Genomic DNA, 23,658 nt, shown 5'->3' on the forward strand with positions numbered 1-23,658 from the left:
CACAGTTGTTCGGGGAATTTGAATAACTGTCGAACAAACAATATCGAACGAGAGTGAGAATTGACAGCCAAAGTAAGAGTGACTGTCGATCCTCCTCAGGGAATCACATCTTCCTAATCTTCAGCAGGAACATGAAGTGACATCCGTCATCTGGCTCCTTTGGGTCCATATTATTCAACCTGACACAACCCCTCCTGTTACGAAGGCAGCACATGAGTGGAGGGCTTGGTGAGGTAGTGGCTTGGATTTTGCCCTGCTTGTTCAGAGCTGACTGTGGAGTCAGGGAAAGAGCCCGAAGATGCTGCAGACCAAAGGAGAGCGGTCCCAGACACAGGCACTGTTCTGGGACAGCTCTTCCATCTATAGGTTCCAGCTTCCATTCAAGCAACGGGCTTATTTGCTTGTTTTGATGACTGTTTTTAGAGAAAAGAGCAATCTATTTGTAGCAGTCATTAAACACACAGAAAAAGCAGCTGAAAGCAATTATTGAAACATGCGGAGCGACTCCCAGCATGCAAGGCAAAGACCAACTCTCTGGCCAGGGTGTTAATCACTGTACCTGCTCATAAAACCAGCCCCTAAACCAAGCATGATTCATGAGCTTCCCCCCCCCCCCCCCCAACACCACACCAAAAACAGTCACATTATCAGAATACTGCTTTGCAGGTCTTCAAACCATTTTGCTCAGTGGGCTTGGTTGCTTGGCAACACCCCAAATGTCCACTCCTTGCAGCCAAGGTCGTTGCAGTAACAACCCGTCTCCTCCAGGGGGCCCCGCTGGAGTGCAGAAGGGTTGGCATTCTTACGCTGTAACACTGCTAGGCACTCGCTGGATGGAGGAATGCGGGCTTTTATATTCCGCTGAATGGATACACATGGTCTCTGCTGGAAAGATGGTGTCTATCTTGCTGGAAGATAAACACACACACAGGACGGCAGAAGCTTTCTGAATGTGTGCCATTCTCAGCCTGCTGGTGTCTGCCACTAACTAGGATATGTCACACCGTCTGCGTGTTTGACTGACAGAACTTAAAGAAATACACACACAGCACACAGACAGCTCTTACACGTTTGTAAACAAAGCTTTACTGATACAGATCATAAGATAGATACCGCAATGTGAAGCTACAGTTACACAGACCAGGGGGCCTGGAGGCCTGGAGGCCTTGGTCAGCCGATGGAACACAATAAATAGATTCAACTCCACCATCTGCACTCAGAGACGCTGCCCCAAAGCCATAGAAATGGACATTCATCAGTGCAACATATAGAGTTTAGTTTTCCATAAATCTATTACATAAAACTTTTCAAAATATTTTTCCACTTCCATTTTATCCTGTCTTTTTTTTTTTTTCTTTTTTACATCTAGGTTCTCTGAACAAACACGACTACTGGATTTGCAGTGGATTATATACAGGTCCGTACACAAGGCACAACTGTCTATACAACATGTACAAAAAAGAAAAACGTCCAGAGGTGACAAAAAAAAAAAAAAGTCCAGATAAAAGTAAAAAGATTGGTCATCGTCATTTATGATTCACATACATGTCAAAAAATGTGCTTTAACAGAGGGACACATTTCAGAGACTCTGACCCCTTAAGTGTTGCCAGTTGTACAAACTGACCAGCATAAAAGGGAAAAAAAAAGTGACTTAAGTTAACGGGGGCTTTCAGGTGGCGATGACGAGTCTGTCCTCGTCGTCGCTCGAGGCGTCGTTGTAGTCGACCGTCACATGCTGCCTCAGGGTGTGCTCCTTGATGCCCCCTGTCGAAATGCCCTGTGCCGCTTTTTCACAACCATTCATGGGCTGGCATGAATTGGGCGGCGATGTGGCCCCCGCCTTTTGGGCAGCATCGCCAGCACTGGTGCTGGGTCTGCCGGCTGAGGTCACTTCCTGTTGGAGCTGCGCGGCAGGGCAGGTCACTGCTGAGGCGCCACCAGCCACTGGAAACTCGGCTTCCCTGTGGCTGGGGAAAGTGCTGGCACTCTCTGTGGTCCCCGAAGGCTCCGGCGGGGGCGGAAGTGGGCTGAGGGAGGGGATGATGGCCGGGAGGGTGAAGTTGAGGATTTGCAAGCTGGGCAAGTGCGTCTGGGGGGTGGGACTCCCTTGGGGGGCAGGGCTGCCTTGGGGAATAGGGCTAGCAGCCAGGACCTGCAGGCCGACAGCATTGATCGCAAGGCTCGGTTGGGGTAACAGCTGTGCAGGGGAGCCACCAGTGTTTGCCAGACCCATCAACCCGAGGGCGTCGAGACCCAGGGGCTGCAATGCTTGGGGTGGCCCTAGGGTCTGCAGTCCAGCCACGCCCACTTGGCCTATGGGCAAGCAGGGCAGGACGCCAGAGGGCTCTGGTGCAGCCTCAGCCTGCGAGAGGCCATCCGGCCCAGAGCCAGAATGGGGGCCGCTGCCCCGGTGGATGACACTCACAGCTGGGATGGTGAGCTGCACATGACCAGCCCGAACAGGCACAAAGGTGGAGTATGCAGCCAGGCCGGCCGGGACCAGTTGGATGCCACCCACAGGCACCATGCTGTAGGGGGTGCGGGCAGGCTGCTGCGAGTGCAGAGGCAGGTGGCTGAACAGGTGCGCTGTCCCACTCGCCCCGCCCTCGGGAATCTGGCTCTGGGGCAGGAAGTGAAGAGGACCTTGGTGGGAATAGGTGGAGCAAGGTAGGATGCTGGTCTGGGTGCCACGGTCGACTGGAACGCCTGCCTCCCCAGTCTGAGATGGGGTGTTCAGAATATCCTGAGAAAAGGACAAGTGAGAGTTACTCACTACCACCCATTCTATGACTTAAATGCTTGACATGAGCAGAGGTAGAAATTCAGGTCCAGAATGGAAAAATCCAGACCAAGGCCTTGCTTCAACCAACCAGTTGTACAGTACTTTGTGATTGTGAGTCTTTATGCTCAACTGGTTGGCTGAAACAAAACCTTGGTCTGGATTTTTACATTCTCGACCTGAACTTTCCACCTCTGGACATGAGTGTGAAATGAAATCATTGGCCTCACCTGACTGGGCTTTGGCGGGGGATCGCTCGGGGGGCTCACTGGGACCTCCGAATCTGGGTAATCGATGGACATTTGCCTGCAGGGAGAGATGGGGCTCATCATGGTCACCGACTCGGTGTCAGAGGTCTGGCAGTCGGTGGTTGGGGCTGCCGCAGGGGGTGGGCTGTTCGAGAGAGACATCTGGGCCAGCAGGGCGCTGGGTGGGATGCTGGCCGGGACAGACGGCACATGCTGCGGGCTAGCGGAGACGGACGGCGTGGCCGAAAGGCTGGACTCCGCCTGGCTGTCTTCTTCGTCTTCCTCCTCCGCATCATTGTCCTCATCATCCGGTCCGTCAGACTCATCTCCATCAGAGCCGGGCCTGTCTATAGCCACCATCCGCGTTCTATCTCCTGAAAGAACACAGCTGAATGTGAGTTTTGTGGCCAAACAGCATTATGAGTCCAGCTCTTTGTAACGAGAAGCCTTTGTGTGCCTCAGGCCATTGATGCAGCGGCTATGGGAGTTTAACATTAGCATCGCGATGCTATGCAGCAGTATGCAGATCAAAAAACGGTGTGGTCTTTTCTTTAACTAAGAAACTGAGTGAAAAATTAATGTTTAATGTAACTTTATCCGTAACGTTTATGTAATGTTTTCATGAGAGCTCTGAAACCGACAGCAGGTAGCATAGCAGCATAACTAGCTTTATTACCAAAAGGTCACAGGCTCCCAGTGAGAGTCCTGCAATAATGACAGTGATTATTATGACAAAGTGATTGGATGAGACGGGGCTGTGGACACAGGAAGTGTCCCACACACGCCCACAGAAACAGCCTCAGGACAGGATGAAATAAACACTCCTCCAGCAACAGGGAGCCCAGAGCCCCCAGCATCTCTGCTAATATTAGAAGCTGCAATTTCCTCTTTCCACACGCTGTACATGCCGCCCACATGCACTCTGGGATAGGAAGAGAGAGCTGCATTCGGCATAGACAATTAGACTGTAGCGCAGGCATCGATTACCACAGCTGCACGGCAAAACAAACACAATCCGCTGTTAGCGCTTGTCGACGCTATTGTTATGAACACAAAGCAAGGTGCTCCTGTTGTCAGAATCCACAGGTCTTCAATCAGCGGTTGGCAAATTTGCATGCGGTTTTTACATGCGCTTGCTTTATTTATACAACGCATTAATATGCGATGCATTGATCCGCAATGCATTATTCTGATACTGACTTGTATTTGCCATTTCTAAAAGCCGTTTCTATAAAGGTACTTCTATTAGAAATAGTAACATATTTGTGTACAGGCTCGAATTATGGTCCATTGAAAATAGGATTCTGACTGATTAATACATGAGAGAATCTGCAATGACAACGGAGACCTTAAGCAATGGCCTAATACACCACCTAAAATAAAGATTACTGCTAAAAACTGAAACTTTACCTGAATCCTCAGTATCTGCATCTTCTACCGGGCTCACCGACACCCCCATCTCCATGCATTTCTTACTATGGGTCTTGGACTTCATATGCTTGGTGAGATTTCCTGTGGAGACAAAGGACTTGATCAGGCTCTGTTCGAGGTTGTCCTGACCCGGAGAATGAGTCCAGGTCTACCTTGGCACGATCAGCAGAGATCGCTCACTCTTGCAGTAGGAGTTTTGCTTACGCATTTTTCTTAACTTTGTTGATCATCTGACATGAAAAGCGTCAATCCCCCCGAGTCTGTTCTTCCTCCGCCATCGACAAAAATACGTCACATTGTCACAGCCACTGTGGGTTCTGCTTCAGCACCTGCCAGTTATTCTCACGCACCCTCCCCCACACAAACACACACGCGCATATATACATGTGGAGCTCGTATATGTAGATTGTGCCTCTGGCTCTGCCAGGCTGTGTCTATCATCCAACTCATGGAAGAGAAGTTCTGAAAGGCTGCAGGCATCATTTGTCCTCTGATCACTTCCACAGTCGTGTGTGGGCAGACCAGTTAAGTTAGTGAGTCACATTTGGCTCTTGTTGAAGTTGAGAAGCAATAATTCTTGGAAAAACAAAAAATGAGGAAATTTCTTTCAAATACACACTGTGTTAAACAAATTCCAAGGCCTCTGAAAATGTGCGTGAAAAAAGTGAAGGATTTAGACCAGGGTTCTTCAACTCTGGACCTCGATTCCAAATCCAGGCCTTGTTTTCAGTTCTCCCAGGTAGTTGTTTAATAATTACTGATTCTGATTGGTCAGAGGCTTCACACCTGACTGACAGGTAAAGGAAGGCTGGAAAACTAGCAGTGCTCGGACCTCGAGGACCGTGAGTTGAATAACCCTGATTTAGACCAATGGTTGCTGGTTGCTCCACAAAAACATTGGAGACCCTTGATTTAAACTGAGCAAAGGCAATAAGCAAATAAAGTGGACTGGTCTGGTCCAGCTGGTACAACTAACCACATCTTAATCTGCTAGAATTCCCCAAAGCTGCTCCAAATTTGGCTCCAAGCCCTGGACTGAATCTCAGGATCTGGAAATATTCATTACTGTCCATGTGTCAGTGATCCTCCAGTATAACACAGAACAGCTCATCATCAGCAGCTCACCTTTGGTCTTGAAGGAGAAGTTGCAGTCTACACAGTGGTAGGGCCGGACATCACTGTGCGTTCGAATGTGCTTCCGCAGCATGCTGGGCTTCTTGCAGCGGATGCCACACTCTTCACAGATGTACTTCCCCCGGCCTCTTCCACGCACATACACATACTCTTCGTTGGACTTGTATCTACCACCGGAAAGGAAGGGGTCAATGTTTATGTTTAATACTAACACTACAACCATTGCTTTAAGAGCCAATTTTGATATACCCGCCATCAAATATTTTGACTCGTCTTGGCTCAGTCTTGGAAGAAGAAGATTCTCTGTCTGATTCATTACTCTGTTGAGCATCTGACTTGACTTTACTGGTGCTCTCCTTAGGCTTGGGTGTTTGAGGGGTTAAGACCTATGAATAACAAGTACTGTAAGTAGATTGCAATGATACAACTATGAAAATATAAAGACACCAATATAAACTACTCAGTACAGTTTTAAAGAAAGTCTTTACCTTAGGCAAGCTGTCTTTTAGCTTGCTGGAGTACGTCAAGATGTCAGATTTCAGGCTTGTGGTTATGGCTTGTGTGTAGTGCATTTTCTTAGCTGTCTGTTTGGAATCGAATAAAGACATAACCACTTTGGTAGGCAGACCCAGTGGGTTTGGGTTGGTTTTGCTGATGGCCCAGGTAGAGTATGCCGATATCCTGTGGTCAGTTTGGGGAATGTGGAGAGGCTTCCTCTTCATAAGGTAACACCAGGTGAAGGATGTTGTAGTTTTCAGACTGGGGAAGGACAGGCGGTGGCTGTCTCTGGTGTTGACCACAGACACAGAAGAGACCAGTTTCACCTGTCCATGGAAGGTTGCTGGCCTCAAAGGAGATTTTCCAGGGGACTTCCTCTCCTCACTCTTACCTAGCGACTTCAGTGTAGAGTTAGCTGGCAGACTGGAAGACGCTTGGTGGCCTGGACTTTGGAATGCAGGAGTGGACACCTGATATGTTGCATCTCTGTTAGTTTCAGTCTCATGTACAGATCTTGTTGTTTCTTCTGGCTTCTCTTGATCCAGCTGAGGACTTTCAGAACTGACTGGGCTATCCACTGACTCAGTGGTACAGACTTGTCGAACTAGAATCAGTTTCCGTTGCCTGGTCACTTCCGCCATCTTGGAGTTCAAGTAACTGAATGATCTGCCATCAGTGAGGCAGGCAGCGCTGTGATCATCTTTCACCCGTTTCTGATGTTTCTCCATTGCAATGTCCAGGCTGTTAGCAGGAGAAAGCATACGTTTGCTGGAGGCCGTAGGCTCCTGCTGTGGACACAAGGCCACTTTCTGAGAGTACTGCAAGCCACCTGGTGTAGTTCCCTGTTGGATGTCACTTACAATATTCTGGTTTTCTGGAACTGAGCCAGAATTTATCTGACTAGCGGAGACTGGTGGCCTGTCTATTTGAATGTGTGTTGAATTCTCAACGTCACTGTCCATGGATTGAGGGGGTTGGTTATGGCAAGCTGCTTTTGTGGAAGTGTTCAGCTGCTCATGGGTGACTAGAATTTGTGGCAGAGGAGTGACACCTGTCCTGTTGAATGAGGACAGATTACCTTGAAGACAAATCGGCAAGACAATAGGTGCTGCTACCTGGTGATTCTGTGGAATCACACATACATTCTGAATTCCATCTGTTGGCTTAGACACACTAGCAATCTCATTAGCCACAGGAAGACTGCTGACAGGCGGGCTGATCTGCATGACCTGCGTGCTTGGGAGTGAATATGTTTGGCTTGTTTTTACGGCAGAATACTGCAACTGGTATTTGGGCACAAAGTGTTTATCCTGCGAGTTAAGAGAATTGTTCTGAAAATCCTTGGAACCTGACGCATCATGGACTGAAAGCTGTTGTACACTTTGGCACATTACCCTGGTGGATTGGTGCCAGGGATGTGGAAGGCCATGAACTGTAGGGTGTTGGGTCTGGCTTCCTAAGTTGATGCTCTGAACTGTGGGTCCAGTTGGCTGCTGAAGAGATTCTACAGGACTTACTTGGTGGGGAATAAGAGGCTGTGCAATAACAGGCCTTGTAGCAGGCCTATGTGGAGGAACAGGCACTGCATTTGCTGATGGATTTCTATGCAGAATCTGCTTCCCTGCCTGCTGCTGACTCTCTGGTCCAATTTTTAGGGACATCTGACGAACAAGAGGCCCCCTTCTCCTTTCGAGGAGAGGCACTTGGACCCCTGATGGAGCCTGTGGACTCTTTGGCAAGACTTTCTCTAGAGGTGACAATGATCTGGTAGGTGATATTGTTCCACAATCAAAAGACTTACTACGATAGTCTGTGTCAATCTCCCCCGAGGGCTGAGTACAGCTAATCTGTTCTGATGCAGCTCGTCTCATTACTTTAGAGTCAGGAACACCCAAGGTATTGTTAACTAAAGACAACCCTTGAAACTCTGGAAGTTTGATAGCACACTCCACCCTCACTGGGCTCTCAGAACGGGGCAGGTCATCTCGATCAAATGATGCAGAAATACTGGAACCTCGAGACAAACTACTGTCTCTGCTAAGACTGCGGGACAACGTGGACTCAAAGCTGGATTCTCCAGAGGAGTGCTCCATTTGAGCTAGCCGTATCCTCTTCTTTTTAGGGGGAAGCTTCTCTGTGGGCAACTTAGAAAGGCTTTCACTTCTCTGGGGCCAGTTGAATGTTTCCAAATGTTTCTCTGGCTCGTGCCCCAGGCTTTCCTGTTCTCTGTCAGGTTCCTCTGTCACAAGAATTTCTGGCACCTGGATGTTGTTTTGGCGTACCAGACGTGACTGCTGCACTGGAACAGAGCTTTCAGGTGGCACTGATGCTACGTGGTCAACATGCTGATCCACAATAGGTCTTTCTGTGCTAGCACATTTCTGTAATGGTGCTGACTCTGGCTGACTTTCTCGCACAGTACTTGATGAATTTCCAGTTACCGTTTTAGTCATGCTCTGGGTTTCTCTGTCCAAAATATCAACAGGAGAGGATTTGTCAATGGACTCAGATGTTTCAAAAGAATTAGGCCTACTAAGAGAATTTGTGTGTCGAATGACAGATGTCCCACTACCTTGCCTCTGTACTTCTCGCTCTTTACTACAGATATTAATTTGAGTTTCCCTAATTGGAGATAATCTTGACTCTGACGTTTCAGTGCTTCTTGCAATTAATTGCATGTGAGGGACCTGTGACAAATTGCTGGCGGATTGCAAATCCAGTAAGACAGAATGCTGAGAAAAGATTCCAGTCCGAACATCTTTGGACATTTGGCAGGAATCAAAACTTCCAGAACAAGGAGGGTTGGTGTCTGTTGGGGACTGGTCATCATCATCACCGACACTTTTCATTTTCCTTCTTTTTCTCACTGCTGAAACTTGTTCCATCAAACCAGGCACACCCACTGTCCCCTGGAACACCTGGGATTGCTGCACATTTCTGAGACACTGGTCTGGATCAGTCTCCCGAACAGGGACAGACTTATTTTTTGGTCCATGAAGCTCAGAGCAGTAAAACTTTTTGTGATTTTCAAAGTTTTCAAGTTTCCGGTATCGATTGCGACAAGTCTCACATTCGTACATTGTGCCTTTGTTTTGCTGGGGCTTTTTGCTTCTTTCAGGTGCAGGTCCTTGTTCGAAGGACTTGCTTCTTTGCAGAACCTCATTGTATATATTAGGTCCACGGTAGCCCTCATCCATGGACCGGGCAGAAGAAAGGCTGTGTCCTTCAGTGGCAGAAGAATCTTCAATTGCAATCTGTCTTACAAGCGTGCGTGGATGCATTGCTGGATTAGGAGTAGGAGGGGCCGATATGAATACATCATCATTACTAGAACTAATTTTGTCATCGAATGACTGACAGACTCTCAATGGGTGGGGTTGAGGAGCAGCTTTAATGGGAATAGCTGAATATCCTGGTGTTGTAGGCATTGAATTGCTCCTTGTTATTGGCAAACAGTCCATTGATGGATACTGAGAAGGGACAGATAAGAGAAACACTTGCTTAGATTTGTCGGTGGGTGTAAATGGAGATTTGGGTATGTCAGAACTAGAGCTTGATCTTCTGCCCATTGGTTTGAGGTCAAACTGAAAAGAATCCTTGAATATGTATGATTTGGGGGAGTCTATGCTTCCACGTCTTGACAAAGAAGTCCTTCGAGGCTTTACACTGTCCAGCTGTTTGTCATCTACGACTGCTTCGTTATCTGATATCAACTTTGAAATGTGTTCTTCAAGTGAGAGTGCTTTAGTCTCTAATGGAGGACGAATCTGTCGCTGTAAAGCAGGGGGCTTCTCCACACAGCTGGCCTGCATGACTGTTGCCACAACTGTAGCAGAACTAGGTAACATATTTTTGGACACATCCATGTCTGTTGGTGGTATAATCTTGACAAATGGGCTAGGGGGACTCATTGCTTGATCGGCACTTTCAGAACGTGAGAAGTATCCAGAGTCTGTGCTGCCCAAGCTGCGGGGACTCAGCAAACATTTGCCTTGCTGTTGTTGAGAGAAGTCAGTTGCCTGCTGCCTTTGTAGCTGTGCATGTCCCCCCCCTGGAGGTGACTTGCAAACCTGGTCCTCAACCTCACTTATCGCCTCTTGCGGGGGACTGGTGCAGTCCACCTCTTTCAAAGAAGACAAGACCTTAATGGTGGGACGCACACTCATTGTCTGAAACTCTCTTTGCCTTTGAGCTGTGGCTAGCTCTGGGGTGGAATCTCCAGCTCTCGGACTGTCTGCTCGCAAAGGGGAGACGTTGACCGGATGGACAACTACTTTTGGTAAAGTTGCTTTAGGCTCAGAGGGCTTCTGGTTGTTCACAGATTTCAGAGTCTCAAGGACAGCAGGCAGCTCAACCTCACCCTGTCTGTCTTGTGTGGCACAAGCGCTCTGCAAACTGCTCTCAGACAAAGCTCTGCTGCTGCTCTGTGAACAGTCTGGGTCCAAGTCAGCGACGCTTTCCTTGTCACTTTCAGCACTCTCTTCCACATCAGAGTGTGTGCCGAGACCTTTGTCCGATTCTTGAGACAAGGCTCTACTTCCAGAATCAGACCGCACCACCTTGCCCAGTTTTATAGCATGCGCATGGGATTTCTTATGCTTGTACAAGTTACTCTTTGTTTTGAACGAGAAATCACAGGTGACACAAGGATAGGGCCTTTCACCTGTATGAGATCGCTTGTGCTTGAGCAGGACACTAGGTTTAGCACATGCCCGGTTGCAGTATTCACATACATACTTCCCCTGCTTCTTCGGTTTTTGATCCTTGCCAGATATACTGGAAACTTGCTCCAGACCAGGGTTAACAATTGTGGCCATTTGAACCTGGTTGTATCCAGGCGTGACTGGGACCTGAATTGTACTGGGCACACTGGCTGAAACAGACTGACAGGTGTAGACTACTGGCTGGCTCTGAGGCAGGGCCTTCTGACTAGGGGGAACCGGTGTGTGAGTCAGGGAGGCAGCAGGCACAGCACCATACAACTGCTGAAGGTCATGCTTCTCTCGAGGGTGGTTAGCAGCTGCTGGCGAAAACTTCATGGCATTGTGCTGCGAGTTTGTCTGGTTGCTCTGCGTTGGTACCTCAAGCGGCTGGAATTGCAGGGGTGCGACTTGTCCGGCAGTATCTCCACTCGCCAGCACCACCTGAGGTCTAGGGTAGTAATGTGCCGGTATTGGCTGGGACGGGATGCCATAGCTGACAGCTGGTATAGCTGCAGAACCTTGTCCGGTGGGCTGTGCAGCAGGAACCGGGTCCACTTTCCCAATCGGAGCCCCAGGGAAGGAGCTCTTCTGTCTCGTTAGGGAACTAAGGTCTGGCTCCATAGCCTTGAGCAAGACCTCAAGGGGAGCACTTGAGTGCGAGGGCAACCCACTGTCAGCCTGGCTCATCCAGTCCTCTTTCAGTTGAGTACCCTCTGCATCCTTCCCTCCTTTAGACAGAGCACACGATGCTGGTTGGTTGTGGGTCACCTCAGTCTGCATTAGCCTCTCACAGGCAGCTGGGCTGGGTGTGGCCTCCCCCTTCAACCTCCCAGCAGTCTGTGGCCGCACCTGCAGTATGCTGTCTGTGTCTCCATTTTTGTTGGAAGAATCGGTTATATTTTGGGAAGAGCGCCTGGAAAAGGAACAGGAGGCCGTTGGCTCCCTGGATTCCCGGAAGGTCCCTGCCTCTGAGGGCTTGGACTGTGGAGGCTTTTTCACAGGAGACTTTGGGACCTTCTTCTGCTGGTTCTCCCCAATTACTTTTTTCCTCTTCAAGCCCTTAACTTCTGCATGTCTCCGGCCACTTTCACCAAGACCTACAATTAATAAGGAAAAAAGGACATGACATAAAAGCTGCTAATCATTCATTTTTCCACTGCCAGTACTCTATATGCATATCATCCATTTTGTACTATACCTCGTTTTAGTAAAATAAGGATGTTATTTGGGGTGAAGTTTGCATGTTGTCTCCATCATGTGGGTTTCATCTCAGTATGTACCTTAGCATCTCTAAATTGCACATAGCGTATAACTGTCTGTGTGCATATTATTATATATATAGGTCCCCTGCAACCCTGTTCAGCATAAGCAGTTGGATGGTCACACTCAGCTTAGAACAATTATACAGTTAACCAATATGGCTATGTAATGGTAATTAAGGTTCACTTTCTAAGACTCTGATCTGGCAAAAGACCACTAACACATCTTATCAATTTTAGGTGTTGCCCATCTGCATACCTGGAATGCGTTATTATTTCTATACAAGCTGTATAAATTTATTAACTGCACGGTACAGTTAAAATCTCAATTAAATGAACATGAATTAAGTCAACTAATTAAGAGTTAATCACAACAAATAGCAGCATACACAATGTGCCCCTGGCCCACGCCATCAGGACGCGGTGAAGCATGCAGCCGCATGTGCAGTTTTTCCTCGTTCACGAAAACCCCACACTGAGCCACAGGGCCTCCTGACAACCTTCCAGTCCTTAAAGCTGTTACAGCATCTTCGCATCGCCAGTGAAGATGCATCAGTAGCTAAAAGTGGCAAATGAGGTAATCCCTGTCCTGCTTCCCAGTGCAGCTCCAATCTGGCATCCACCTACCAGGTACCCACACAGCGTACCCAGGTCTTACGTCAATCTGCACCATTTCCAGTCTCCCCTGTCCAGCACACTCATGCTCTGGCAGACGCTCGGATGATGGCTTCTGTGACGCTCCGATCATTTGCGAGCCGTGCCAGGACAGCTGAAGGTACGTTACCATGGCGAGGACTCCGCACAGGGGCAACACGTGAGGCACCCTAATCAACCTTGGAATGCTACGTCTGTGTCTGCCGGAGAGCTTTACCCAGCTCACTCACATATAGTCGGCGAGGAGGAACCAGACACACGAGGAGCCATTTCTAACTAAAACCCTATTATTCGGTAAAAAAAAACAAAAAAACAAAAAATAAACGGTGGGGAGAGGCCCACTTCCAATGCTGGGGTGGGATTAGATTTTAGCCAGCGACCTTCCCGTCTCTCGGAGATGTCAGTCATGCTGCATTCCGGCACATTCTGCTCCTGCCGAAGCAGCAAATCATGGCATTCAGTTCAGAAGTAGGACTACAGAAGCATTTTGCAAGACTTGATAAGATGCATCTCATGCCATCACCCGTCACCGCCCCCCCCCCCTCCACCCCTGCTACTGAGTTCTTCTTATTTATAAAGCCACGCATCAGTGTCGGAGTCCCTAGCCCAGGATATTTTTCCATTCGGTGGTCCCTGGTTTCAGCGAGGTTGGAAACCTCTGCCGAAAAGAACCACTAAAACGACTGTCATCGGAATCAAATTTATTCTCACCTTTCTGGGTAATGTTGGGCTCTTTCAGTTCTTTCTGTGCCTCTTCTATCTTATCTGTGGGAACAAGAGAAGCAGTGTAAGCGGATACTGTATGCACAAGCATCCACACACAGCGAGGGTGGAGGAGCTCCCAGAGGAAGGCAGAACAGCGGGCACCGTCACAATCTATCCTTGCTCAGAAAAGAGTCCTTATTTGTGTTTAAAGGTAAAACATATATCTGTGTGTGTGTGAATGAGTGAGTGAGGGCCTGAATTGTGCCTCCTGGCTTCTGCACGTCCGGCCACAGCTGCCGGGGAACCATGGAACTCGCTCCCTTGACTATGGAGGAAACTGATCCCATCGCCAACGGTGACCTACAAGCCATCTCGCTGACCTACGGTCCAACACCTTCTTATGTTCTGATCAGACATGGCATGGTAGCTGACACTGACCCCCCTGAACGTACCCTGTTATACCTAAATGGGCTCATCTTCATGACCACATGACTGCAGTCATTATCAACTCCATCGGAGCTACATGCAGACGAACGCTTCCCGTGATTTTTACACTTGGAAGACATTATTCATATGGACTCAGAAAGCCGTTGCTGGTAGTAGGGTGACTGATTCACGCGTGAGTCACGCACCCGTGGGACTACGCCCACTGCTCCCTATGCAGCCCTCGGCAGCAGGGCGGGGGCACGTGGGCACTGAGCGGCTGGCAGGCAGGCTGTAGGTCACAGCAAAGCCTGAGATGAACAAACAGCTGGGCAGAGCGAGGACCCACGCTGCGTGTGTTACGCTAGCAGCTGCTCCAGCCAGTGACTGTGCTTTCATAACGCCTAGTTTAATGTCGTAGCTATACTGCAGGTGCACCACAAGGCTTCTCCCAGAATTCCTCAGAAATGAAAGCGAGAGGGGGCCACTTCCTGGAATTTCAGGATGCTTCGCGTAAATGCCTGACTAACAACATACAATACAAAAATACATGGTTTGATGGCTGTAATGGCTACAAATGTCCAAACTGAATGGAGGAAGGTTTCCGGTGGCCGAACCCCCATGCCAGTCGGATCAATACTGCCCGCACCTTCGGGTAAATATTATGCCCCCGTACGGGAAAACGCTTGACCCTGATTCATTTACAGTTCCCTGAGCCGATATAGAGAGGCCTGGTCCCATAAAGGAGCTTGAAAAGCAACCAGCATAAAAACCCACTGAAAAGTGAAAGCACCAGCACAGTTTATGCACACTCTATAAAAGCACTCCGCACCCAGACTGACCTTGTGACATGGAATCTCTCAGCGTGTCTCCATCATGCTATGGGTCAGCGTGGCCACACTCAAAGCAGGCAATCCATTGATATCTATTTCAGTTCAGACGCAGCCTGATCAGAGCCTAGTGACGCAGCCGAGTCCTACCCGCCTGTACTGAACCACATTCCTGAAGATAAACCTGTCAGAGCTGCAGTCAAGCCACACCCTGCCACCTGGGCCCCCATGTGACTGAGCAGCCTATCACTGGGGCCCATCATTCTTCAAACCACCAATCAGGCAGGCAGTCCTCCTCCCCTAAGGTTGTCCCTGGAATCTCTGGTTGCTTTTAGTTGGTCTTCTGACACTAGCCCACTGCTTCCTGTCTCCTGAACCCTCCTCCTGGTTTCCACCTTGCTCTATTACGGACCGTGCAAGTGTAATCTACGCATTATGCATTGCATAATAGAGCACAGCATAGTACTATGATACATATACTAATGGGAGGAGCCAAACAACAACTGTACAAATTGTACAAGAGGAGCCAATCACAGTAGAAGCAGGCTATTGCATTCAAACAGCAGGACCTAAACATCCATGATGGGCAGTCATGACTCTCATGGTAATGCTAAGGGGTAAAACCCTAAAGGGAGTCTCCCTCTGCAACACGCTTTGAAGAGGATAACCCCGGCTGAGCGGCATAATCCCAGACCCGCCTGTTACATAAAGCCCCCATATATTTATGTTGGAAATTAGCATCTTACAACGAGAGCTTTCCCGCCCATGCAGAACACTTAGGTGTCGACCAATCACACGGCACCTCCCACTACACCGGGGAACGCTCGTCAAACTGGCTAGTTAAAAAGGATGGTGCTGCTCACACAAACTAATTTTAACTGCTGCTACCAGCAGGTAATTGCATATCCTTCAAAGCCTACTTACGGTTTCCTCTGAGTGCTACAGTTAGAGTAGATTTAATGGGCAGATCTACCTAAAAAATAAATACGTACCACCGTTTGCGGTCTTATTGTGGAATTATTTAATCTAACCATGGGGGCAGCAATTACACAAAAGCACACGGTCAATGCGGCTATCAGCACTGCCGGTTGGTCCCGCAGAGCCATTCCGATAGACTGCAGTGCTTCACAAACACCTTTTTGACACCCGGATGGCAAACGCAGAGGCAGCCTGCCAGACACTGAACTAAAGGGGCCTGAAGGAGGATGCCCCAAGTCTGCCCATCAGCCCGGAGGGCACTGGTGCCGGCGCTGGTGCTGGCGAGACCTCCAAGGCCGCGGGGGACATTGCTTGCTGTAGCTAGCATGTTCTACCGAGTGTAAAACCACGCATGGCAATCCCGGGAGGCCGCATCTGCTATTCCTCTCTGCAGCCTCAGTGCCATCTTGCTTCGCAGAGGGGGTCTCCCCCCCCCCACACACACACACACACACACACACACACACACTCACAGACACTCACAGACAGGGCTGCAGATTCATGCGCTTCACTCTGCCAGCCCACATGGCCACAGCTTTGCACTCGAGCGAGAGAGAGCGAAAGAGGGGACTCCCACAAGCGCCGAAAGTGCCAGAAATCACCACTAAGCAGAGGAAAGCAAGTGGGGGGGGGGGGGGGGGGGGATGGGGACTGGAACCAAATGCAAACCCAGCTGTACCCCCCCCCCCCTCAGCAACAGCAAGGCCCCACCAAGCATAGAGTTGCAAGCGACACAGACCCATACCTGCTGGATAATCACAGGCCACAGAAGGAGCAGAAAGAGCAAACAAGCTCTGCTGTTACCACAAGCCTCCGAAAAAAAGACAAATAACTTCCTCTCGTCTGAATAGTCCCTGCTGTTGTTGACGGTGATGCAGCCAGCATAGCTGCTCGAAGCGCAACTTCCTCAAACTGCGTCTCCTGGCTTGTCCAGACCGAACAGAAGTTGCCAATAACCTACAATCTGGCTATGCACTTATCAAAAAAATTCACTGTTCACGTAGCAGGAAGACGGGGGGGGGGGGAAGTAAAAGAACATTTTAAAGTATATAACAAGCGTGGCTGCACAACAGGGCGGAAAGTCTGAGAGACACTCAGCCAGCGGCAGAGCAGTGTGGCAGCGATTATTCAGATTAGCTCCGACACACGTCTGCATGCACATGCACGCAAAACAGACGGACTCGCTAAATGGCATCGCTGCGGCAGACCAATTACATTCGCTGGCCTGTCCGCTATGCAAATGAGCTGTGCTCCGGTTGGGTGGCCGGAGATGGTGGGAGGCGGACCCCAACGGCCTGCTATTATGTAACAGGGAGACTCGTCACGCCGCCCGGTGACCCCAGTTAGCACGACGCATTTGGGTGGGGTCGTGAACCCTTACTACACTCTGAGCAACAGGTCTAAATTGGGACTAGATCCATCTTTAGAAGAGGGGAACAAACACACACACACACGCTGCGTTTGACTGACCACTGGAGGTAATACATGCTACAGAAAGGCACGCGCACACACACACACACACTTAGCCTGGTGAAGAAAGCGAGCAGGTGAGGGGCGAGCGAGAGAATCTGAGACAGTGCCCCCAAGCTGGTGCTCGATCCACAGACTTGGGACGTTCAGCTCTCAACACCAACTGGCATTAATGTGAAGAGAGAGACTGCCGAAGCGAAGCAGGCAGGAATGCCTTCGCCACTGTCCCGCTAAATCCCAACGCGATTTGCACGCACGCTGCACACCTCGCACACTCACAGGCGCACGCCACCCTACCTGCTGCCCCTTGAGCTCTGCCGCTGTCCCTCCTGAGTCCCCTGGAGGAGAGGAAGGGGGGTTTGGGGGGGGGGCGTCCCTCTCGCTAGATCAGCTCGCTGCTAGGAGCTCAATGAAGAGGCAGCCAGAGTGTCAACATAGGCTTAGCTGCTAACCCAGCCTCCCCCGCCCCCGAGCCGCTGCGCACACGCACACACTGCGAGCGCGCCGGCTGCGTTTGCCTCTGCCTGCGCAGCTGCCACTGTGGTTTCTGAGGTGCGACACAAACAGCAAAGTAACAAATTTATAGAAGAAAACACACAGAGCGAGTTCACGCGGAGCAGCCAGCGCTCTGACACACGCAGTGCACGCAGGCTGACACGACGGGATCCGCTGCGGGACCGGCTCGGCCGCATGCGGGGTCTGGGTGGTGGGGGTCAGCTGGGGGCCACGCGCACGCAGGACAGGCCCGTCACAGCCTGCCAGTCCACAAGCTCAGCCCCAGAATCCACCCCCGCCACGTCTCCATGGCAACAGTAGCTGGAGGAAAAGACGGCCCACGTTATGCAAGAGCATGAGCCGCTGCCAGCGGGACGGCCCGCCTCGCTCGCCCTCTTGCGTGTGCAAGTGTGCATGTGCGCACACCACTTTCGAACAGGAAATCAGAGCGACGTGCTGCAGGAGGAAAACGCAGCGACAGGGCCGGCCAGGGGCATCCCCCCCCCACCCCCCCGGGCTGGGCACCCGCCCTTTGCTGGGTCATTCCAGCAGGCGGCCGCCAGAAAGCCAGACATTCCAACTCAACAGGATTCCTCATTACCAAAGTCCCCAGCCCTCTGAGGGCAGGTGGGGGGGGGGGGGGGGGACACCTCGCGAGAAGCCTGTCCCCAAGTGCGGGCTCCTGGGCTACCCCACCCCATGTGTTTGTGTTCGCGTGCGGGTGTGTATTTACGTTTGGCTGTGGCTTCCTTCCGGCCTGGCTTGGTTAGAAACCTCCATTTTCTGCTGTCCCCCCCTTATAGGAGGAGACTCCAGTAGCAGGACGCGGCGAACTGCACCTGCACACAAAGCTCATGCTGCTCCGTCTCCCTGGCAACCGCTACAGTACATCGAGTTCCACTTATACAAGCGCAGCTCCAGCATCCGCCTTTCCACACGCGCGCGCACTCACATCTGATCGGGGGGCCCTTTCCGCCGACGTTCCAGGGGGGGCTCCGCATCTCAGCGGGAGAGGGGGGGCATGCAAAGGGACCCCCCCCCTCCCCTCCCCAGGAGGCACGGGTCAAAGGAAGCGTCATGTCAGGTGATGCGTGTGCCCCAAACACGTGCGTGTGCACGCCGCCCAGCGTGGAAACACGACACGCCACTGCTGCTTCGTGCGCTGATGCTCCCGCACGTGGACCGCGGCATGGTCACAAAAAAGCCCGACGACAAACAACATGTGCCCCTAAACGGACAGCACATGCGGCCGTTGCTCTGTGTTGTTTCTGGGTCTCTCAGAGGAGGCTAAAAACAAAAAAGGCCGCATCCTCCGGGCCCCTCAGACCTTTTGTTGCTGAAGTGAAAGTTTCATTGCGGCTACCAGCACGTTAGCCAGATGTTCCAGGACTGGTTTCAGTTGCTCTGTTGTAGTTACTGTTGCTAAAACCCTAAGCTTTCATGGCACAGGGAGAGAGGTTCCCTAGGTACCCATCACGCTGGCTATGTAAACTCTAATTTGAGGCGCAGTAAGGAAATACCGGTTTGGCTTCATTAGTCAGAAACATGTAAAGTCCCTGTGGTAGCCTGTTAACCCCAGCACTGCCCTCCCACTCCACTCGCAGAAGAGAGCGGATTTATCCTGATCCCTCTGAGGAATGTTCATAACACAAAGGGGGAGGGGGGGGGATTCCGGCTGGAACGACCGACACTGCCGGTAATTATTCCGATGACATCGCGTTTGTTTATTTACTACTGAGAAAACAGAAACGGGACTCTGAGCGCCTCCCTCAGCGCCGCTGAAAGAAGCGCCGCGCTGCATCACTGGGAGCTAACATCCCTGTCAGGGTTCAGGCCTGGGTACTGGGCTGCGGGGAGGTCGGGGGTCGTGGCCGAAAGCAGAAGGGCTCGGGTGAACAGGAGCTGCCACATATCAGGCTTGGGTGGGACCTTCTAACTTCCTGTGTGCGCCCTGTACGGAGTCACACTGTCACAGATACAGTCCGTCCTACAGATGACATCACAGGCATGACAGGCCACGCCCCCCCCCCCCCCCCCCCCAGACAATGAAATCACCAAAAATCCCTCTATCCTGTCTTCAGGAGGAATTTTAAGGTACAAAAAAATACAATCAGATGAGAATATTGACCCCTGATCTAGAAAATAAAACCGAGGAGTTGGAATTGGGACAAAGTGACAAGAAGCAAGAAAGCGAGAGAGAGAGAGAGAGAGAGAGAGAGAGCGAGAGAGAGAGAAGAGAGAGAGAGAATTCCCTGTGAGAAACACTGCACTTGGTGACCAAACAGGAAGCGAGCAAGCCGTCATTCACAAACATGTGTTGACAAGTAGCACATTTCCTGTCTGACCTGAATTACCCTGAAGTCAGGTGAAGCAGTGAGTCTCCACTGTCTTCACTGCATCTTGTTTTTACAAGTACAATAACACACAAAGCTGACTCCCTGGCAGGGGCGCGTAAATGCTGTCTGCTATAACCCCCCCACCCCCCACCCCATCCACAGTGGAAATTTTCTGGAAAATGCTTCAAGAAAAAAAAAAGAAGAAACTTTCCAAAACGTGAAATGCTAAATAAAATCCCCTGCAGTCCCCTATAAGGGCATCAATGAGACAAACCAGAAAGACAGAGAAACAACAACAAAAGCAGCAGAGCGCAGTTTTAACTGGCAAAGAAATCAGTGCTTTGGAAATAAATGTAAAGGAACAAACACTTAATTACACAGCAGCAGTGCTCATAACAACAACAAAATTAACAGTCGCACGGCTTCACTGCGCCACCCAGACGAAAATTGGGGGGGGGGGGGGGGGGAGTTGAGTTCGGGGAAACATTATTACGCTGTCGATGGACAACAAGCAGTTATTAAACTAAATTATTTATGCCGTTTTGACAAGTTAAGCCAAAGCTGCCGGTATGTTATTCGTTCCAGATAAACAAACAGGAAGAGAGCTGTTTGGGCGGTACACACTGACAGGAGTATTCCTGAACACGCCTCACATACATACCCTGTAACACTTTACACACTTCTCTCATATGTTTAATCCAAAGGGGTCAGCCAGCATCCGTACACCAGCAGGGGTTAAGAGCCTTATACTGCCGAGCACGAGATTTGAACCAATAAACACCTGGACACTGATCACTAAGCTGAGCCTGCATCACATGACAACACAGCGCGGTGCGGAAGACCCGAATCGAGGCCAAGCACTCGGGTCACCAAATGTCTGACATCGGCCCTGATGAAGTAAAATGTACCCAATGGGTCAAATGACCCTTAAGCTGCTCCACACTGCAAGCTACCTGAGCCCAGGTAGTAGGTAAAGAGGTGGAATCTCACCTTTCAGGTTCTTCGGATGGTTCTGCTTCGTGCGCGGCATCTTTTCCCACTGCTCATAGGCTCATGGCTGAATGCGGCTCTGGGGGTCGGTGTCCTGGGGGCGGGGGGCACGCTGCAATGCCAGGGAACGTCGTCCGCTCATCTGCAGCGGGAAAACCGGAGAGCAGAACCAGGAGTCAGAGCGACAGTGCCTGGCGAGGCTGACGTCCTTTTGCCCCGTCTTAAAATCAAAAAGGGAACCTAATTTTCATCGAGAGGCCATTTAAAAATGCTCCAAGAAGCGAGTGGGAAGCCTGAGCACAGCGCCTGGGTCTTTGTGAGTCACATAAGCAGCTGAGGGATGTTCAGAAACATCTGCAGCCAGGGCTTGTGTCGGTGGAGCCAACTCTTCGCACACAACGGCTTGACTGACACGTGACGTGTCATTAACAGCCCCAGCGCCTCTGGCTTGACAAAACCAGGGCGAAGCCTCAGGGGAGGGCGACACTGAGCGGGGTAAGTCGGAGGTTAAAGGTGGCTCTGTTAACGTCCGAATAAAGGGCGCCACACGGTTCATCGGCAAGGACGCCAGGCAGTTCTGCCCGTAGCGTCTAACAAACAGCCTTTTTTGGGGATTCAACGCAGACGATCGCTGCTTTCTTCACCCACTCACAGTTTCACCTAACTGAAGCTTCCCATTAACATGCGATGTATGAAGCAGGCATCGCTAGACTTAAAGCCTATAATAATACCTGCAGCAAGGCTGAGGTTTGACTGTTGGCAACAAATAAACAAACAGAAATAATTAAATGAATAAATGGATGCAGATCAGAGCGTGAAGGTGTAAACGTCTGCTACCATCAACAACACAACAGCGACGTATAAACACGTAACCTGTCAAACTTCGAAATGATTATTTTTCTCCCCTTATTGCCGACAACATTATGTCATCGCCCACCTCTCAGGCAGCTCGTACTAGCACTATAGGATTTGTCTCCCTTGCGGTGGTACATGTGCGCCTTATGGCAATGACATCACCGCATTGTGGACTGGCACCAATAGAGAAGCGCATGAATCACGGCTCAAGGGGACAATGACAAACAGTCTGCGATCGATACACGGGCTTGTCCGAAATAAAAACGTTTCACCCCACAAAGGCACACGTGTTAACATGCATCCTCTGTTTCATGCTTTCCGGTCAATGCAAGAACCACCCGAAAATAAATTGCTTGGGACGAGCTAAAAAAAAAAAAACACCGCATGCTTAATAAGGCATCTAATGCCAGCTACTGTAGCTATGGAAAAAAATACCTGTATGAATCCATATCTTACAGTCTCTCGCTTAACCAGCTGCAGTTACAAAAAATCGCGCATTTACAACGCAACAACAACAATAGGATGAAGACAGCCCAAGACCCAAAAGCATGCCCTGTCGACAAATATGCTTTCATTACAACAGGGACATGAGGATGTACAATGTATTCCGGAATTGCATGCCATACTTCTCTATAGCCCCGAGCCTTCAAGCGTCTACGACAGCCAAAAGGTTTTTTTTTTAATAGCTCGTTGAAATATGTCGTTCATTGAAAAGAGGACGAAAAGGAGATCAACAAGAGGGTGCGAGGTGCGCGCTGATAATATTTTGCATGTGTAATCACATGAAGCGCGGCTACGAGAGGGAGGAGCCAGGGAAAACCCCCTTTGCAGGACGACGCGAAAGAGGCACTTCCCATCTGGGTGAATCATGCAACAACTTCCATCAATTAAACGCACCTCGGTTTTACCGATTGTGATATTACACCGATGTCCCCCGGCAGCAGATATTAAACTGCTGTGCTCGGGCATGTCCGAAGCGACAATATCGTGCACACCGCTTTTAAAATATCAAACTTAACCTGAGAAACACCATTACTGCAGGCGTCCAAAAAACCGAAACGATGTTCTCTGAATTAATAGGACGGATGACTTTAGCTAGCCGGGACAGCGGTCCCTTAACGATTTCTCCGCGTTTTATTTTTCCTCCGTACCCAGAATCCCCGAAACGTTACGCAACGAAATAAATAACACGTTTAGTTACAGGCAATGGAAACAACTTTTCGCCCGATCGCAGCAAGATAAAAGGGAGCACTGTGAGGCATGTAGCTACTTAGCGAGCTAAAAACACCACACACACTCATGCACCCGAAGATGGCCGTAACTTTTGCACAATTTAAACGTTTAGAAACCTTAAATATATATACTTACAGGTGTACTCGCAACTGTTGTATGGTTTTTTTCTATTATGACAGACCTTTACAGTCAATGGGGAAGAGTGTTTTTTCTCTTTACCCTCTCTCACTTTCTATTGCAGGAAACAGGCAGGCCCACTGACGTCAACGGGGGTCCCGTCCCGCCCCTCAACCGCTTGAAAAGGAATGTAAGGAGGTACGCGACGGCCGACAAGCGAGATGTTAAATGGGTGTAACAATTACGACGCTTAAACTTATAAATTCATCAAGTTTTCTGGTTCCTACAATATGATCATTTTAGAAAACGCGATAATAAATGGCGTTTTAAAAGTTAGTTTCGTTCTTCCACAAACTCTCGTCCGTCGTGGTTCTACTTTGGTACCTCCCCATTGCACATAGTTTAGGACTGACGGTGTTCCCGGAGGTTCCTTGTTGTCAGGTCACGTTGTGCCCCTTCACTACCGCCTGGGCTTTCCCTTGCAGATATTCCCAAGCTTTAATCCCTTCCAGTGCGCAG

The 23,658-nt window shown here is 50.0% G+C and overlaps 1 protein-coding gene across 6 annotated transcripts; it reads right to left on the minus strand.

Moving 5' to 3' along the window:
* Positions 1–1,063: 1,063 nt before the first annotated feature.
* Positions 1,064–23,290, minus strand: hivep1 (HIVEP zinc finger 1). Of its 6 annotated transcripts, none has more exons than XM_023811928.2 (9): positions 23,158–23,290; positions 20,935–21,076; positions 13,419–13,472; positions 6,082–11,891; positions 5,843–5,979; positions 5,585–5,760; positions 4,439–4,540; positions 3,011–3,402; positions 1,064–2,744 (listed from the first exon to the last, which is right to left on the minus strand). In XM_023811928.2, exons 2-9 carry the CDS (start codon positions 20,972–20,974, stop codon positions 1,671–1,673), a joined length of 7,785 nt encoding a protein of 2,594 aa, XP_023667696.2. In that variant the 5' UTR covers positions 20,975–21,076; positions 23,158–23,290; the 3' UTR covers positions 1,064–1,670. The 6 variants fall into 6 exon arrangements, with proteins under 6 accessions (XP_023667696.2, XP_023667697.2, XP_023667701.2 ...); XM_023811929.2 differs by lacking the exon at positions 23,158–23,290 and adding an exon at positions 22,416–22,558; XM_023811933.2 differs by lacking the exons at positions 20,935–21,076; positions 23,158–23,290 and adding an exon at positions 17,411–17,490.
* Positions 23,291–23,658: the final 368 nt, after the last annotated feature.

This window comes from Paramormyrops kingsleyae, chromosome 23, assembly GCF_048594095.1.
Source record: "Paramormyrops kingsleyae isolate MSU_618 chromosome 23, PKINGS_0.4, whole genome shotgun sequence".
NCBI classification, from domain to species: domain Eukaryota; kingdom Metazoa; phylum Chordata; class Actinopteri; order Osteoglossiformes; family Mormyridae; genus Paramormyrops; species Paramormyrops kingsleyae.